A 19,757-nucleotide genomic window follows, 5' to 3' on the forward strand; every position below is an offset into this window, starting at 1 on the left:
TTTTTATCAACCTAAATATAAAATGCATCTTCAAAAAGGCAAAGAAAATAGAAGTGTTTGTTCAATATCCTAAATAATTCTAAGTGGCTGTTTAAAAATACGAATACTGATTGAGTATTCTGCTTAGGGCAGCATAAGCATTGTAATTACAAGCATTAGCTTCTGACACCCTGAACATGTGAGACATAATTAGAAGGCAATAATATGCATTGTTTTAATTCCAAAATAGAAAATCTTTTTCTTATTTCTAATTGGAATACAAAAAGTAAACCCAATGACCTGGGCTAATGAGTCTTCGTGTTCTGACATGATCAGTCGATTGAGAAATTTCTGACTTTTAATCTCTGCTCTGGATTATAATTTATCCCTGGAAATAGAAGATCTGATACAAGCCCAGTGAAATCAATGGAAAGATTCCCATTGGTTTCAAAGGACTTTGTATTAGGATCATAATCAGCACAGTTAGGAGAAGAGCTGGTTACAAAACTTCAAATGTTGCCCATTTTTGGTCAAATTTTCATGACACCGCCCCCACCCCCATTCTAGTTAAGAGGCTTTCTTAAGCCATAGAGTTGTATTATTCATTACTATGATGATTATTATTTATATTGCAGGGGACCTAGCCCTATCATGCCATTCCCCAAAAAACTTAACAAGAGATAAACATATTCACAAATACTTTCAGGAGAAGAATAATGGCCAAATGCTCCTTTGTGTTTCATGATGTAGTGCAAAGCAAAGGAGCTCTAATTAGTCAGCAAGACCCAAACCTTATAGAGGGGGTCCCAGATCTGGTGGAAGCCCCTCCAAGAGATTTTTGTAAACTCATACATTCATAGTTTCTAGTGCATGGGAGGGGGAAAAAGCCAGGCACCAGCCACTTTGCACTGCGTATGCCTTTGTGGCCATACTCAAAGAGTAGTTATCAATGATTTGCTGTGAAACTGAGGGAGCGGGGGATGTCTAGTCAAGTGGGAGTTCAACAGGGATCAGTCCTGGGTCTGGTACTAATCAATATTTTCATTAATTACTTAGAGAGTATACTTCTAACATTTGGAGGGGAGGGGTTGCAAACACTGGAGGACAGGATTAGAATTCAAAATGACTTTGACAAATTGGAGAATTGGTCTGAAATCAATAAAATGAAATTAAATAAAGACATGCAAAGTACTTCACTTAGGAAGGAAAAATCAGATGCAAAACTACAAAATGGGGAATAACTGGCTAGTTTGTAATATTGCTGAAAAGCATCTTGGGGGTTATAGTGGATCACAAACTGAATATGAGTTAACACTGTGATGCAGTTGCCAAAAAGTCTAATATCATTCTGGGGTGTATTAACAGCAGTGTTGTATGTAAGACATGGAAGTTAATTGTTCGATCTACTTGGCACCAGTAATGCTTCAATTGGAATAATCTGTCCATTTCTGGGTGCCACACTTTAGGAGAGAGATGGACAAATTGTAAATATTCCAGAGGAGAACAGCAAAAATGATAAAAGGTTTAGAAAACCTGATCTATGAAACAGGTTAAAAAAATTGGTTATGTTTAGTCAATTGTTCTCTATGTTCACTGAAGGTAGGAAAAATAGTAAGAGACTTAATCTGCAGTGAGGGAGATTTAGATTAGATATTAAGAAAAAACTTTCTAACTATGAAATATGGTTAAATTCTGGAATAGGCTTCCAAGGGACGTTGTGGAATCCCCATTACTGGAGGCCTTTAAGAACAAGATGGATAAACACCTGTTAGGGATGGTCTAGGTTTACTTGGTCCTTCCTCAGTGCAGGAGGCTGGATTTTGAAGTCCCTTCCAGCCCTACATTTCTATGATTCTTAAACCAAAATATTTCCAAGTGAAAAGGCACACAGGACTGAATGCTCCCAGAAGCAATAATCAGTTACATTCTGCCGCCTCAGATGTTATCATTACCACTACCATTCGTATTGTTGTAATGTGACTGGTGCTGAGTGATGGTGACAAACCCCTGTTACTAAAGAGCAGAAGCCTTTACTAAAGAGCAGAAGCCTGCAGAAGGGTAAGATCAATGCTGGGTTAGCACAGAATCTATGACTCGATGCTTCTAGCCACAAACCCCTCCTGCTAGCTTGGAGCACTGAACACAGTTAAAATCTTGGGCCGAGGGCTTTACCCTTTCACAGGTTCTTTTCAGAATCCCTATATTTGCATTCATAACCGTGCTGTCCAGCCATCAGAAAAAAAAACAAGATTTTCCTCCCCCATGGAGAATTTTCCAAACCAAAGCTTCATTTTCTCTGCAAGTGATGTTTGCTCTGAGTCACTAGCAAGCAAATATTGACCGTTTCATGAAATGACATTGTCAAGAACTTTAGGTCCAAAATATATGTTTTCTTAAACAAAAGGAAAGAGACCAATAAAAAACACATTCCCAGTTGGAAATGCATTTTCTTCGGCAGAATAATAGGCTATCTGGTCCCCCCAGTATGACAGTATTTTGCTGATGCTCAGGGAACACAAAAATAATAAATTCCCTGACTAAAAAACTAAACACCTTGATGGTCAACTCTGGTTAGCGTCTTTACAACAACTCACCTAGTGAAGACTTCACACTGATCTTCACCTGCATGAAATTGTCCTCATAGATCCTCTATGTATCAATAATACATTGTATGACACATCTATGCAATCTTTGTGCTTCTTCATAACATGCTGTACTCTACACCTGTTATTTGTTACCTATGACTCTCTTCATGATCGTAAAGTATATGTATTATCTTATTTATATTGTTGTTGTTGTGCCGGAGCGTGTATGTGGCTGCCAGCAGGCGTGTCTTAGATCTATAAGCTATGAAGCTGATGGATGTGTTAGCTGCCTTCTATCAAGGGTAAATAGGGAGCAGTTAGCCTCTTCATTTCATGATAACTGAAACAACAGAAGAAACCATCAAAGGCAATGCCTGAGTAAAAGCTGAGCCATGTGGCCAGAGGGGTTTGCCTGGAGACTGACTGCAACGCAGGGGCTGGGGCACTGATTTGATTGCAGCTGTCTGAGGCCAGGTCTACACTATAAACTTACACTGGTATAAATAAATTGCTCAGGGGTGTGAAAAATCCACACCCCTGAGCGACGCAGTTCTACTGACCTAACCCCCAGTGCAGATAGCGCTATGTTGCTAGGAGGGCTTTGCCCATTGACATGGCTACCACCTATCATGGAAGTGGATTAACTACGCTGACGGGGAGAAGCTCTGCTGTAGCATAGTAACAGCTCCACTGAAGTGCTACAGCTGCAGAGTTTTAAGTGTAAACCTGCCCTGAGTGTGTGAAAAGAATGGGAAAGTGAGCAGAAAACCAGAGAAACCGTGTGAGCATTGCCCTAGGAGGAAGCCAACAGAGAGCTTTCTTTTGTGCAGAGTACAGGCTGGAAAGACAGGCTTTGAAACTGTGAGCAGAGAAACTGCCTCCTCTGCCTTCTGCTTTTTTTTCCTACTGTGATCAGGGAAACAGGACTGTGGGTACATTCTACATAAAAAAACAAGACTGCACCAAAGAAATATCTGACTAGTAAAATCAATTTCTTGTTCTAACAGAAACAATCCAGCAAGGCCCTGAATACTGACTTACTGGTTAGGCCAAAGGACAATGTTGTTGATAAATTTATTTAATACCATATATTGCAGTATCACCGAGAGGCCACAACAATGGGCTAGTAGGTCACGGGATCTACCACACTGCTGCTTAGCCTCGGGGTTTCAATGTGGAAATCCGGGCTAGAGTTAAAAGACCATGGTCCCCTTTTTTGGAAGTGAGTAATATTTTAAAGCATGAGTTTCTGAGGGGGAACTCTCTTTAAAGAGACTTGCACACAATTATATATATTTTTTGTTGTCTGCTCCACAGTTTAGGAGGGTCACTGGGGTGGGCCCCAAGAGCAACACTGCCAAATGTGCTCAGGGCACAATATTCCCACCTCCTCTCCTTCTCATGAGCTGCTGGAGAGGCTGGCAGGATGGTGGTGTGGAATGCAGGTCTACAAGTGCATCCACCATGCACTTCTAGTGGTGCAGGGGGCAATGCATAAGGAGTGATAAATGGGTAGCAGTTGCCACAGCAGGCTCAACCTTTGGTGGCAGCTGCCTGACTGAGCAGCAGACACCTCTGTCCTGGCCTCAGAATGTGTTAGAAGTAAGAACAAGCAGAGCTCTCCTTAGCATGCTTTGGCCAGGTCTTGAACATAATTCCCCCAAACAAAACTGACTCCTGTGCACCTTGACCACACTTCAGGGCCAGCCAAAAGATTTCAGTGGGGCTTAGAGCTTCTTTCAGGTACATACCAGACTGAACTGACACCTTTCACATAAAAAGGTATATATGTGAGGAGCGTGGGTCATTAGGATGCCCCTCCTGCTACTGCATGACCCAGGTGCTTGTCCATTTCACCCCCTCATAGTTGCTCACATGATTAGCTTAGGAATAGTAAACTGATGCTGCTATCTTCACAAGGTAAAGGGCTAGACATATGATCTTTATTGTGATGAAAGTGGAAACTCCCCTTCATGGGACCAAATCATCAAAATGATTGTGTGCAGCTCATCAGTGTTACAGGTTGCTTTTTTATTTTTATTTTATTTTTTAAGATTAAACATGCTTTTTCATTGGATTTAAATTTAGGGAGGAAAGTCCCCCATTGTGCCTCCAAGAGACATTGGTGTAGTTCCTGACTCTTTCTGAACCCTTTAATTAGCATACAGCAATTGCCCTTTCCCCGAAATTGAGGAGCTGATCCTATAATTCCTTATAGAGGTAAAACTCCCATTCTAATCACTAAATTCCCATAGGCAATGCATATCCTGGAAGTCAAGCCTACAAAAACCTTGCAGAGTCCTAAGCAAATAATTTTAATGCGGATGTGTGTCATGCATATCTACACACCTAAAAAATCCAGAAATGACTGAAGTGGAATTGTTGAGATACTTGGTGATGTGCATCCACATCTGACATTTTGAATCTCACCTTGTCAGTATAAGTTAAAAATGAATGGGAACTAAGTGTCTGGTCCTGAGATACACTGAACATCCTCAACACCCATTTATTTCAACTGGAGCCGAGGAAACCCACCAGTTTACAGAACTGACTGCTACAATAATATAATAGATCTCTTTTGTGTTTTCTAAGGTACTGCCTACCACTGGCTTTCTAGCCTGTCTGGTAGACAACAAAAGTGGATGGATGATCAATTCTCAGAGAAGGGATCCACATTATAACAGTGATTGGTTGGGTCACATACTGTCTGCTTGAGGAAATACTGCCAAAAGAAACCCCATTACCACCTTACATAGCACATGAAAAGGTAAGGAACAAAACTTAACTCTGTGGATAGTCTCTCTGAGCTGCATTCGCGTCTCAGCAAACCCAGAGACAAGTAACTGGTGTAGGGATATTCTGCCAATAAATCCACACTAACACAAAGTTTATAGGCCAATTATTCAGCTAGCATTTAAATCTACGGAGCTTTGCTGACTTACAGGAGTTCAGGATCTGGCATTCTGTATTTCAGCGTACTGAGAATGGGTGAAATCTTGATCCCATTGAATTCAGCGGGGCCAGGATTTCATCTACTGAGCCTGATTCTCCGATTCCTTATACCCATTATACATTGGTGTAACTTCATTGACTTCAGCGGGGTTACTCTATATTTATACATGTGTAAGTGAGAGAAAATTAGGCCTTCTGTGTTTGTACATGCTAACCCTGAAGACAAAAGGCAAGGGGTAAAATCCTGTCTTCATATAAGTCCGTGGTAAAACTCTCAGGCTCCAGGCTTTCACCCCAGATATTTTTTGATGTTTGGTTAATGAGTGAAGAAAAATCACACACAGATTTTTCCTTGAAACAGAGCATATTCCTGTCACTATGAATAAATGTATTTGTCCATGCTACATCTGCAGACATCTTCATCCTCTGGGGAACAGGAGGTATATATCCCTGGAAGTTTTCCAGATTCATACTTAAAATGTGAGGCACTAACCTTCTGGCTATTGTCCTTGAATGTACTGAGGATGTACTCTGAATATGCTAACGAGGGAAGATCAACAAAGCAAAGGGCAGATCTCTTTCCAGGAATGGTCACAGACAATGGGCTTGTCTACACTGGCACTTTACAGCGCTGAAACTTTCTCGCTCGTGTGAGGAAAAAACACCCTCCTGAGCGCATCAAGTTTCAGCGCTGTAAAGCTCCAGTGTAGACCGTGTACCAGCGCCCCTCGTGGAGGTGTTTTTTTCAGAGTGCTGGGAGAGGTCTCTCCCAGCCCTCTGCCGCAACTACACAAGCCACGTTAAAGCACTGCTGCGGCAGCGCTTAGTGTTGCCAGTGTAGACTAGCCCAATGTTTCAATTCCTAATATTTTCCTGATGCTGATAGATCTTTCATTATGAAAATATCCTTCTATTTAAACAGATGCAAACTGAGCTTCCATGAGTAGTCCTCTCCCTTAGTTTTTAAAGAAGAAGCTCAGATTATCCACATATTCTATACAACTGTGAAATGTACAAACATAATTAAAAAATAACACAGATCATTTTGTGTGGAAGTGCTGATTAATATACACTTCAGGAAGGTAGCGATGCACAGGTAAAACTAAATCCAGCCAGATCACGTGATATGTGCTTCTGCAAAGTGTAAGACTCTTACTGTCATTATAATAGGGTCATTTAAAAATAATGTTTAAATACACTTTAAACATTTTTATGAGATACATACTAATCCACGAATAGTGAAAACTGCAAAAAGTCATGAAATGTTTTATGCTGTGTTTAATAAAGTTTCATTAACTTTTTTGTAGGTTTTCTGCTTCCCTATTTTTTCAGCCTAGGCCACATCCACCGTACCTGCTGCTCTAATTCTTTTCTGTATGTCTGTAGATTTCCTTCTCACTTCTACAGCTTCTAACCCATGGGCCTGCTTCTCCGTTTATCTAATCTCTGTACATCAGGAATAACTCCACTGAAGCCACTAATGTAAAACTGGTGTAAGTGAGAGGAGAATGTGGCCCTGTAGCTCTAATAAATTAAGTTAGATAGGGCCTGATCTGATCTTACATCGTTTTTATGTTGAATGTAACTTGGTTGAGTTTTGTTGAGTTACTATTGATTGACACTGCTGTATATGAGATCAGAATCAGGCCCACAATTTTTTTTTTAGATTGAAACTATCAATAGAAATGCAGCCTCGCTTGCTAAGTTACTATATAATCATATTTGGTCCAGTGTTATAAATCCTTATAATCATAAGTATTGGTTACTAACATGAGTAGTCTTGTTGACATCATGGTAATAAACACTGTGCCTAGTAGTAAGCATCTGCAGGATTGGAATCATTGTCCTCCTCTTCTCTCAACCACTTCCTCATCCCCTCCCTTAATTGTAGTCTCTGACTGTTTTTTGTTTCATTTTAGGGCTCAATTCTGCAAACAGATATTACTGGACATAATTGTGCTTATTCCTCTGAGTAGTACTTGACTTCAGGATAGTAAGTACTGCTCCCCATAATGCGAGTTTGCAGGCTCAAGCCCTTTGAAGGCAGAAAATCTGTTTGTTTTAATTTTGCTCTATAAAGTTCCATGCATGTTTAGGTTACATCAGTGACCATAAGGCATCTTTTCCTTCCCTGTTTATGTATTATGTATTACATTATGCTTATGTATTAACCTACCCTTCTATATCGTGTGATTTTGGTTTTCCATTTTCTCCTTTTCCCTGGATAATTTTCTGGGCCCCTCCCTTTCCTCTAGTGTTCGGGGAAATAATGCCTGTCTACAGTTTCCCATTATTTTGCTGACATTATTAGTGATACATCTGCCTTCTTCCTGTGGCCCTGATCCTCCAGCATTTTCTGATTGGCATTTCATTATTTAATTGCACAGGTGAGAAAGAAGCTCCTCATGTCTTTCTCAAAATACAAAATGAAACTAATTGTTGCTTAGCCACAAGGGGCAGTGGATTGGGACTTGCAACTAAGAACAGGCCAGGGGAGGGCAAGCCTGACCTGAGAGTAGGGCAGAATGGAATGGGAAGGAAATATACAGAAAGGCGAGATGTACAGAGGGGAGAAACTGCATTTTTCATCATTTTTCATTATTCACCTACTGAATTAAACCCTTTAAAACATTTTTGTTATTAAATAAATTTTGAAAATCCCAAATTGTGTACATTTAAGAGGTGGCTGGTTTACTTAAATCTTGTCTCCTATATTCATGTTTACACTTATTTGGATGATGATGTTGCCTATGGTATGCAAAAAGCATCCACATTGTGTACTAATGCCAGTTAACCTCACAGGGCCTGCCTGTCTTGTCCCTTACATTGGTAGCTCTATTGACTTCAATAGAGCTATTCCTGATTTAAACACATATATATGAGAGGTGAGCCAGTTTCACGTTCTTCTTTAACCAATAACAATTCAAAAATGTTTAAGCCATTTTCCTCCTTCTGCTAATGCCACCACAGGGGCTATCAGGTGGTTGTTTCATTAATCTCAGTATTATCGTGTACTATAAAGTTCCAAAAAGAAAAAGAATACTTGTGGCACCTTAGAGACTAACAAATTTATTTGAGCATAAGCTTTCGTGAGCTACAGCTCACTTCGTCTGATGCTGTAGCTCACAAAAGCTTATGCTCGAATAAATTTGTTACGCTCTAAGGTGCCACAAGTACTCCTTTTCATTTTGCGAATACAGACTAACACGGCTGCTACTCTGAAACCTATAAAGTTCCAGGAGCACATTCTCAGGGATCAGATTAGAGTTGGATATATGTGGGTAAATCATAAATATATGTCTTACCACTAGAAACTGAACAGAAGAAGAGTTGGGGGGGGGGGGAGGCAACCATAACAATTTTCTAATTTGAATACTGGATACTCTGGACTCAGTCCACTTTTTCGCAGGTATCAATTAAGTCTACTGAATTTACTCTTGATTTACACAAGTGTAACTGAAAGCAGAATTTGGCCTTCTGTCTCATCAAATATACCTGCAGGTGAAAAGGAGAGAAATAGAAGAGGAGGACAATAGCCTCACCCCTAAACCTTCAGGGGAACTGGAGTTGGGCCCCAGTTGCAAAGTTTGAATCTCTGGATTTGGATCCAAATTTCCCTAAATGTTGTATCTGTTCAGATCTGGAGCTTTGGTTTTGAACAATACACAGATTGGGGCCAACCATAAAATTCAAATCTAGATGTGAACATCCTCAGTGCTCCCAGGTGCTAGACATGGGCAAGGTGGAAGGGTCCTCACAGCTTGTCCTGGAATCCCAAGGTTTTCAGTTTTAGTTCCCCTCTCTACTTGTAAGGGTCTGTATCCTGACAACTTTCCTTACAACAGATGAGGGCTGAAGCCCACTTCATCTGGTATACAGAAAGCCAATTTCTGCATAACAACATGGATATGCTAAAAACCTCTCCACTCTGCCTCTGCAACAGCAATAATATAGCATGGGAGATTTCCTTGCTTTTCTAGTTTCTATTAAACTCATTCCCCAAGCTGGGCATATTCCTGCAGCCCACCACTGATGAGGCTGGTGCACAGAAATACATACAAAATCTATTTGCTTTATCCTTTGCTACAAACAAGCAGTATGGGGTCTCCTCTCTTCTCTATAAACATATGTAACTCCCACCGACACTAATGGAATGTGCATAAGAAGGGGGCAGAGTCCTGCTTTGGCCCAATGGAGGTGAATCAATAGAAAATGGAATTTAATAATGAAGAGTTTAAAAATAACTACAACAAAGAAATCCTAACTATTACGGACATGTGACATCTTGCAGTAATGCAGTTTGTCACCTGACAGCATTTCCCAAAGTGTCTGTGCACAATGGGTGAAATTTTCTAATCCTACATAAAGCCCAAGCACAATGGTCATACTTAAAAACTTGTCTGTTGTCTTAGATAACCATCAGCAGTAGCAGTTTTCTCTAGGTCAGTGGACAGACTATTATTTGTATTATAGTAGTGCCTATACTAGAGGCTCCAACTGAGATCAGAGCCCCATTGTGCTAGGTGCTGTACATACACAAAAAGAAAAACACGCCTTGCCCCAGAGAATTGCAGCCTAAATAGAAAAGACAGACAAAGGCTCCTCTTCACAGCTGAGGAGCTGAGATTTAAGGAGATTAAGTGACTTACCCAAGGTCTTACAAAGAGTGTTCCCTAGAGCTGAGAACTGGCCCCTTATCTCCTGAGTTCCAGTCCAGTGACTTAGTCATAAAAGCTGCAGTCGCTTTAGTGTGGTTTGCAGTACTCACTATACGAAGTACAGGGAGTTTCTAAGGAATACTGCAAATAGATTCCAAGGCCAGAAGACAGGTTTCAGAGTAACAGCCGTGTTAGTCTGTATTCGCAAAAAGAACAGGGGTACTTGTGGCGCCTTAGAGACTAACCAATTTATTTGAGCATAAGCTTTCGTGAGCTACAGCTCACTTCATCGGATGCATCCGATGAAGTGAGCTGTAGCTCACGAAAGCTTATGCTCAAATAAATTGGTTAGTCTCTAAGGTGCCACAAGGCCAGAAGAGACCATTGTGAATATCTACTCTGACCTTTTGTATAATAACACAGGCCAAGGAACTTCCACAAAATAATTCCTAGAGCAGATCTTTTAGAAAAACATCCAATCCTGATTTAAAAATTGCCAGTGATGAATAATTGGTAAATTGTTCTAATGGTTAATTACTCTCACCATTAAAAATGTACACCTTATTTTCACTATGAATTTGTGTCTAGCTTCAACTTCCAGCCATTGGATTGTGTTATACCTTCATCTGCTAGTTTGAAGAGCCCGTTGTCAAATGTGTATTCCCCATGTTGGTATTTATAGACTGTGATCAAGTCACCTCTTTAGCCTTCTCTTTGTTAAGCTAAATTGACTGAGCTCCTTGAGTCTATACTAAATTCTGAGGTAATGTTATCCCAGGCAAAACTGATTTTAAGTGTGACCACTGTTCTTGGGCTATGCGCTACTGTTCGAAAAAATCATCCCACCACAGTGTGGGATCAGACCATAGAGTTGCAATGCAACCCCTCAAATCCCCAAGTGGCTGCTACTCCCCTTGTGTGCATGTGTGAGGGGGCCCTTGGTTACTAGATCTGCATCAGTATAGAAGTGCTCCCTTCCCTTGTCTGCCCCCTAAGCTCTTCTCAGTGATGGGATGGTCTCCGATAGTATAGAACCCTCTGCTCCAGTATGAGGAGGATAGAGAGGCCCCCACCTAGCTGGCTTCTCTACACATGACCTCTTTCCTCTGACAAGAATACTACAGGAATTATGTGGCCCAGAAGGAGCCTTCCATCAGTGGGTACATTTCACCAAGTGGGCCTAATCCACAATAATAAGACATGTCTGTTACTTTAAAATCTAACAGTCTCTGAAAAGTATCCCATCCAATATTTATTTTTAATATGATTCATCTCCCTTGTCCCAGGCAACTAGTAGGGAATTTAGGGGGAAGAGAGACAGCCTGCCACCACTTACAAGCCCCTCTCATACTGTGGCCTCCTATCTCCCAGTATATTTAAGCAAAATTTTTAATATTGCCGTTCAGGCTAAAAATTATACTTAGTTCTTACATAGCCCTCCTGTTTTTAACCTTCAAAGTTCTTTTTGTGCATTATCTTCAGCACACCTCTGTGAAGCAATTACTACCATCCTTGTGTTACAGATGGGGAAACTAAGGCACAGAGGCCGAGTGACTCAGTAACTGCCCTACTGTAAGTGGAGTCATCAGAAGCAAGCTGTGTTCACTTACTGCTCGGTTAACAAACACAGAAATCACATACTCATTTCCTGAAGCTGAAACCATGTTTGCTCTTTTACTTACTGTCAAAAGAGGCTAAAATCCTCTAAGCAATACACCAGTTCTGAAGCAGTGAGAGCCTGTGGAAGTGTAAAAAGAAAAGGAGTACTTGTGGCACCTTAGAGACTAACAAATTTATTTGAGTCTCTCAGGTGCCACAAATACTCCTTTTCTTTTTGCGAATACAGACAAACACGGCTTCTACTCTGAAACCTGTGGAAGTGTAACTTCACCTGGCACCAACAGAGCAGCCATGACATGTTTCAATCTTTCAGTACAAAATCTACTGAGAAACTCTTTCACTTTTTCAAGATACAAAACGTGCATCGTTACCTAGCTATCTCTGACAATCCAGGCAGGTTACTGGGGACTGATTAAAAACACAATGCTGATTATCTAACAACTTTAAACCATATTCATTTTTTTAACATTCCTTCTACAACATGACTTTCCTTTCATGGAGATAATACATGCAATATCTGTTTGCATATAAACCCCTCTCTGAAACATGTCTTCCTGTTGAGATGATCCTATGTCTGTGACATGGTTTCATTTCGCTGCCAGTCCATTTGCAAAATGATTCTCTCAGAAATAATTCCCATAAAAGCAGCCTGTATCCTGCAAGGAAGATTTTAATCTCAAACCAGCTCTTCAGAATACTGATGGCTGTCTGGTACTGATTTTATTATGCAAAGCATCACCTACATATTTTACATGAAATGGTTCTGAAACATTATCAACATGAACTCTCTCTTTTTCGAGATGTAAAGAACATCCCTCCCCCCACCCCACCGTGGATTACAGCTCAGATGATGTAGACCCAGTTTCAGAACCAGACGTGAACTCCATGCAAATATATTACAAGCAAAGCTTAATGTTACCCTAACTGAAATCCACAGCCAGGTACGAATCAGACCCCGAACCCAGACACATGCTGACATAACAAACACTGACAGAGGAATGAGACACGCTGCCATACTCTCACACATGCATAATACGCCGATAGAACATTCTCTCGCTCAGCATGTACAGCTCTCCGTAGTGCTATTCTCTACATCTTCACCTAGGCAGTGAGGAAGGCACTAACCAGAGCAGACCCCAGTGAAAGACGCATGCTGTCAGGGACCAAAGTTGTTCCTAAAATGCCTCTAACGAGCTGCATTATGCTAAAGCTGAAGGGACACGCGCTCAGGTGCTCCACTCACCTCCACAAAATAAAAGCAGGGCAATAGAGTGACGCTGTCCTTGGTCACTTTGCCTTTTTGCCTCTCCTTCGCAGACATGCTGGCTAAGGGGCTGAGCTGGGCTCCTCTTTTAGGGATGGGGATGAGTGCTTCGAAGCAGGCTTCCTCTCCTCCCGCTCCGGTGCCTTGTGTGGATGTCACATGCCCCAGAGGCCCCTCTGGAGAGCTCAGCGTGAAGCTTCCCCCTTCGCAGCAATCCCTTGTGCCACACGCAGGCAGCCCAAAGCCTCTTCTCTGCGAGAGATTTCCTTCCCTCCCCAAAGCCGCCGCAATGGCTTCCACCCCCAGCACAGAGCCCTGGCTTTCTCTGCCCGAGGAGGATTCGCTGCACTCACAATCCTGAAGCTTCGTACAATATTCATGGGCTTGACGTCAAGAAACCTACTCCAGGGAAAACGAAGGGGCCCCATTAGCCTACAGGAGGAGGGGAGCGTGCTCCAGCCACCTTAACCCTTTCCCTCCTGGATGTATTGGTTTTGAGTATTCAGGAAGGGCGGGGAAATCCGGTGGGCAGCAGAGCTTGGAGACGGGATCATGGGGAGGATGGGCAGGAAGGCTGTAAAGTGGTAGGAGTTAGTTGCAGCAGTTGAGGGGCAAGTAGGCCCTGAGATTCCTGCGGAGCACAAGGGGAAGCTATGTAGGAAGCTCTGAAAAGGGAATGGCCAAGTGCAGTAGGTGACCTTGGCTCCACCGTCCCACAAGTGGGACATCAGGGGTAGCAATGATTCCCCACCTCCTCCATTGCAGGGACAAAAGTAGCTGCAGCAGGCCCCTCCTCACATGCAGGGTGTGGTGGCCTGGTGGGGAAGGCAGGAGTGATGTGAAGGTGAGTCCAGTGGTTCTTCCTCCCCCTGCCCCCTCAGCATAGGGGAAACAGGAGGCTGCAGTGGTGGGTAACCAGCAGGTGGCAGATATGTACATCATTGGCTGGGGGTCTGTGTGCTGGTTGGGCAGGCGGGATCTGCCCCGGGGTGAAGGAGAGAGCTGAGAAGGACCTGCAGAGCTAGTTGGCTTTTCAAGAGTAAGATCCAAAGTTGCAGCGCTCCCGAAGCATTACAATGGGGGAATTTTCAAGTGGCTGGGGCCACTTTGACAAGGTAACTAGTTTGGTGGATAGGAGGAATGCGATGGACATAATATACCTGGACTTTAGCAATGCTTTTGACACAGTCGCACATTCTGTAACTAAACTGAAGAAATGCAGGCTCAGTAGAGTACCATTAAATAGATGTATACTTGATTAAATAACACTGGACCCAGAACCCCTGTGGAACCCCACTCGAGACCTTCTTCCAGTCTGACTTCATTCATTAATAGTTACTCTTTGTTTGCAGTTAATATCTTTATTAATTACCTGGATGTAGGAATAGAGGGCATACTGATCAAATTTGCAGATGACACAAAGCGGGGGCGGGGGGGTTGCAAACACTTTGGAGGATAGAACTAAAATTCAAATGGATCTTGATAAATTGGAGAACTGGGTGATAGACAACAAAATGAAATTAAACAAAGACAAATATAAGGTGCTACACTTAGGAAAGAAAAACCAAATACACAAATACAGAATGGGGGAAACTGGCTTGGCAGCAGCACTGCTGAGAAGGATCTGGGAGTTGTGGTGGATCACAACCTCATCATGAGTCAACAGTGTGATGCTGTTACAAAAAAAGCAAATGCAATTTAAGGTTGCAGTAACAGAAGCATAGAATGCAAGTCACGGGAGGTGATAGTACCGCTCTACTGGCACTGATTAGGCATCAGCTGTAGTTCGGTGTCCAATTTTGGTCACCAATGTATAAAAAGGATGTATAGAACCTGGAAAGGATCTAGAGGTGGGCGATGAAGATGATCAAAGGGATGGGATGCAAGCCATATGGGCAAAGACTGAAGGAACTGGGTATGTTTAGTTTGGAAAAGATGAGGTTAAGGGCGGGACATGATAGCAGTCTTCAAATACTTAAAAGCCTGCCAAAAGAAAGGTGGAGAAAAATTGTTCTCTCTTGCCACAGAGGGCAGGCCAAGAGGCAATGGGTTCAAACTACAGCATAGCAGCCTTAGATTAAATCTCAGGAAAAACTTCCTAAGTGTAAGAACAGTAGGACAATGGAACAAACTGCCTCTGGAGGTTGTGGAATCTCTTTCACAGGAGGTTTTCAAAAAGAGGCTGGATGGCCATCTGTCTTGGATGGCTTCGACCAGGGGTGGGCAAACTTTTTGGCCCAAGGGCCACATCGGGGAATAGAAAGTGTATGGCGGGCCATGAATACTCACAAAATTGGGGTTGGGGGGCAGAAGGGGGTGCGGGCTCTGGGGTGGGGCTGGGAATGAGAGCTTTGGGGTGCAGGAGGGTGCTCCGGGCTAGGATCGAGGGGTTTGGAGAGCGGGAGTGGGATCAGGGCTGGGGTGTTATGCTTAAACAAAGCACACGAGATCTTTTTATAGGGGAAAAGGCAACACGCCGCATTTATTGAGAATACAGCAATTAGCATATGCTTTTCAGTCACACACACACACCATGCACACAGTCCTGCCAGTCAATGTTTATCGTTACCAGTCTATGGATTTTGCTGTGTCAGTTTATGACTGGTTACTCCTCAGTGGGTGTTATCTTTTGATGGCCCAAAACACCTCCGGGAGCATCATCCTGTCTGGTTTCGATTTAATCAATTATCTTGTGTTTTAAGGGTGCCAGCCTTCACCTCAGGTTGTCAGTCTGCCCCTCCTCAACCATGGATGCACCTTGATGGTTGTCTGGTGTCTTTAAGTCTCTTCAGTCTTTTCACTCCTCCTCCCTTGGTCATCTGGCTTTAACAATGGCCTTCACACCTTATCTTTTCCTGATGCATGCATTCCTCATTTACACAAACAGTTCTTTACAGAGACCTCCAGAAGGTAAGAAATAGCAGTGTTTTATATTGAACAAGAAAGGCATCGTAAATTAGGCCTTACTAAGGGCATGGCTACACTCGAAACTTCCTGCGGCAGCGCTTTGAAGTGTGAGTGTGGTCGCGCACCAGCGCTGGGAGAGAGCTCTCCCAGCGCTCCTGGTACTCCACCTCCACAAGGGGATTATCGTAGAGCGCTGGGAGCACAGCTCCCAGCGCTGGGGCACTGTTTACACTGACGCTTTACAGCACTGTAACTTGCAGCGCTCAGGGGGGTGTTTTTTCAATCCCCTGAGTGAGAAAGTTGCAGCACTGTAAAGTGCCAGTGTCGCCATAGCCTAAATCTTGCAACTATCTTTTCCTATGTTGGGGCCTAGGCCTTCGAAAGTCCTCTAATCTAATTAACATAGACACAGACAAAATCCTGCCTGTTACTTGCAAGGCATGAATAAAAAGAAAATGGCTAATACTAGTATCCACTATCCTATTCATTTATTCTAGTACCTTAATTCTTCCTATAAAACATACACTGTATATAGCCAAAACATAACCAATTATATAGCACAGTACCCATGGTACAACAGGGGCTGGGGGTTGGGGCATGAGGAGCGGCTCAGGGGGCGCTTACCTCAAGCAGCTCCCGAAGGCAGTGGCATGTCCCTTCTCCAGCTCCTATGGGAAGGCCAGGCCAGGTGGCTCTGTGCGCTGCCCCGTCCGCAGGCACTGCCCCTGCAGCTCCCACTGGAGCACGTAGGAGCTGGAACGGGGCCATGCCATGGCTTCTGGGAGCCGCGTGGTGAGGCCCCAACCCTGCACCCTGGCTGGAGGGGTCCGAGCCGCTGGTGCAGCCCCCGACCCAGCGTCCTGGCTGGAGCGCCGGAGCAGGGCCTAGCTGCGAGGTGTGGCCCCGACCCAGTGCCCCGGCCAGAGTGGGGCCGTCCGCTGATGCAGCCCCTGACCCAGCGCCCCGGCCAGAGCGCTGGAGTGGGGCTGAATCACTGGTGCGGCCCCTGACCCACCGCCCCAGCCAGAGCACCGGAGCGGAGCTGAACCATGTGGATGACCGGGTCATCTGGTCTAACCTTGACCTAACCCCTGTCAAGATACAGGATTTGTTGTGTCTAAGCCAGGGGTGGGCAAACTACGGCCCGCAGGCCGGATACGGCCTGCGAGCCATTTGTGGTCCATTCTCACCCTATGGTTCTATGGTTCTAAGTTCACTTCGTGCCAGCTATATCAGCACAAAGCAGACTCCATACACAAGGAAATTGGGGCCATTGACCTCATTGGAGTTACTCCTGATTTACTCCAGTAAGAGGGAGAAGAATCAGGAATAGAATATTTCAAAGTAAAAGCCACAAGGACCACTGATTAAAGTCATCAAGGGAGTTCTGAAAGGCAGGGCCTCGTACCAGTTTGATGGTTTCATGGTACCAGTGTGATGGTTTGCAGTAGTTTGCCAATTCAATCACCAAATCTCACTTTTTAAAACTCCTTTTAAAGAGTTTTTCAACTGCAGCAGCTGTAATATGTACTGTTGGAACATGTGAATCATTGTGGCTGCTGGCACCACACTTGCTCTCCAATCAATCTTTATTTAAGGATTGAAGATGACCTTGTCCCTAGTTCAGCGAGTGGGTAATGTAAAGGGCTGTCAAACGACTAACAAATTAATCACAATTAATTGCACAATTAAAAAAATTAATCATGATTAATTGAGTGATTAATCGCACTATTAAACAATAATAAAATACCATTTATTTAAATATTTTTCGGATTTTTCTACATTTTCAAATACATTGATTGCAATTAAAACATGGAATGCAAAATGTACAGTGCTCACTTTATAGTTATTTTTATTACAAATATTTGCACTATAAAAAACAACAGAAAGAGTATTTTTCAATTCACCTAATACAAGTACTGTAGTGCAAGCTCTTTATCATGAAAGTTGAACTTACAAATGTAGAATTATGTATAAAAAATAACTGCATTCAAAAATAAAACAATATCAAACTTTAGAGCCTACAAGTCCATTGAGTCCTATTTCTTGTTCAACCAATTGCTCAGACAAACAAGTTTGTTTACATTTGAAGGAAATAATGCTGCTTACTTCTTGTTCATAATGTCACCTGAAAGTAAGAACCGGCATTCACATGGCACTGTTGTAGCCAGCATCACAAGATATTTACATGCCAGATGCGCTAAAGATGCATATGTCCCTTCATGCTTCAACCACCATTCCAGAGGACATGCGTCCATGCTGATGATAGGTTCTTTTGATAACAATCCAAAGCAGTGTGGACTGACACATGTTCGTTTTCATAATCTGAGTCAGATGCCATCAACAGAAGGTTGATTTTCTTTTTTGGTGGTTTGGGTTCTGTAGTTTCTGCATCGGAGTGTTGCTCTTTAAAGATTTCTGAAAACATGCTCCACATCTCGTCCCTCTCAGATTTTGGAAGGCACTTCAGATTCTTAAACCTTGGGTCAAGTGCTGTACCTATCTTTAGAAATCTCACATTGGTACCTTCTTTGTGTTTTGTCAAATCTGCAGCGAAAGTGTTCTTAAATGAACAAGATGTGCTGAGTCATCATCCGAGACTACTATAACATGAAATATATGGCAGAATGTGGGTAAAACAGAACAGGAGACATACTATTCTCTCCAAAGGAGTTCAGTCCCAAATTTAATTGACACATTATTTTAACGAGAGTCAGCAGCATGGAAGCATGTCCTCTGGAATGATGGCTGAAGCATGAAGGGACATACGAATGTTTAGCATATCTGGCACGTAAACACCTTGCAATGCTGGCTACAAAAGTGCCATGCGAATGCCTGTTCTCACTTTCTGGTGACATTGTAAATAAGAAGTGGGCAGCATTATCTCCCATAAATGTAAACAAACTTGTTTGTCTTAGCAATTGGCTGAACAAGAAGTAGGACTTGTAGACTCTAAAGTTTTACATTGTTTTGTTTTTGAGTGCAGTAATAGAAAAATCTACATTTCTAAGTTGCATTTTCATGATAGATTGCACTACAGTACTTGTCTGTATGTTAACTCTTGTAGGCACAGAATGTGTCATTAAAATTTGAGAGGGCAGGTATTTGAATTACTCATCACCATTGGTTCTGTGATAGGTGCATGCCTTCCCAAAGCCAATGCTTATTGGAATATATTACCTATAAAATGGCCATATTTATCCAAGCCATGTCTGGAGTGAGGCCCTGCAACTCTGTTTGTTCAGTCTCCTGGTGGCCTACTGAGTCCTGCCTGATTGGCTGAGGAAGCTAGCTGGCCGGTTCTTAAGCCCAGGAGCAGCAGCAGTAGCTCACTGGCTGCTCAATGGACTTGGCTGTGGATTCTCTGTCTTCCTGTGCTTGCCTCACTCCAAGCCCTGCTTCTGCTCTGCGCCTGCCTTGACCCTGCCGTGTAACTGGCCTCATTCCAATCTTGTTCCAGACTTGCTCCTGCCTCTGAAACCAGCCCTGCTCCTGCCTTCTCTGACTCCAGGTAATCCAGTTCTGACCCTCAGCTCTGATTCCTGGCTCTGACTTTGTCTCAACCCTTGGCTCTGGAATTTGGACTCTGATTGCAGTTCTGATGCTGAGCCTTGGTTTCTGGTGATGACTCTGTCTTAACCCCTGGCTTTGGCATTCAGACTCTGACTCTGGTTCTGATGTCCTGGTCTGGCCACTGGTCCTGACTGCCTACAACCTACTCTCTTAGCAGATTGGAGTGACCAAATGAACCATAATTGATGTATTTAATAAACTACCCTCTGTACCCCATAT

At 43.0% G+C, this 19,757-nt stretch overlaps 1 protein-coding gene across 1 annotated transcript in view; it reads right to left on the reverse strand.

Annotated features, from left to right (window-relative positions):
* Positions 1–13,424, reverse strand: part of PLPPR4 (phospholipid phosphatase related 4) — a 47,573-nt gene extending 34,149 nt beyond the window's left edge. The window contains exon 1 of the mRNA XM_074961275.1: positions 13,038–13,424. Within this exon, the coding sequence (XP_074817376.1) occupies positions 13,038–13,115 (78 nt within the window). The 5' untranslated portion in view covers positions 13,116–13,424. The remainder of the gene's footprint in view (positions 1–13,037) is intronic.
* Positions 13,425–19,757: the final 6,333 nt, after the last annotated feature.

The sequence above is a fragment of the Natator depressus genome, chromosome 8, assembly GCF_965152275.1.
Source record: "Natator depressus isolate rNatDep1 chromosome 8, rNatDep2.hap1, whole genome shotgun sequence".
Lineage (NCBI taxonomy): Eukaryota > Metazoa > Chordata > Testudines > Cheloniidae > Natator > Natator depressus.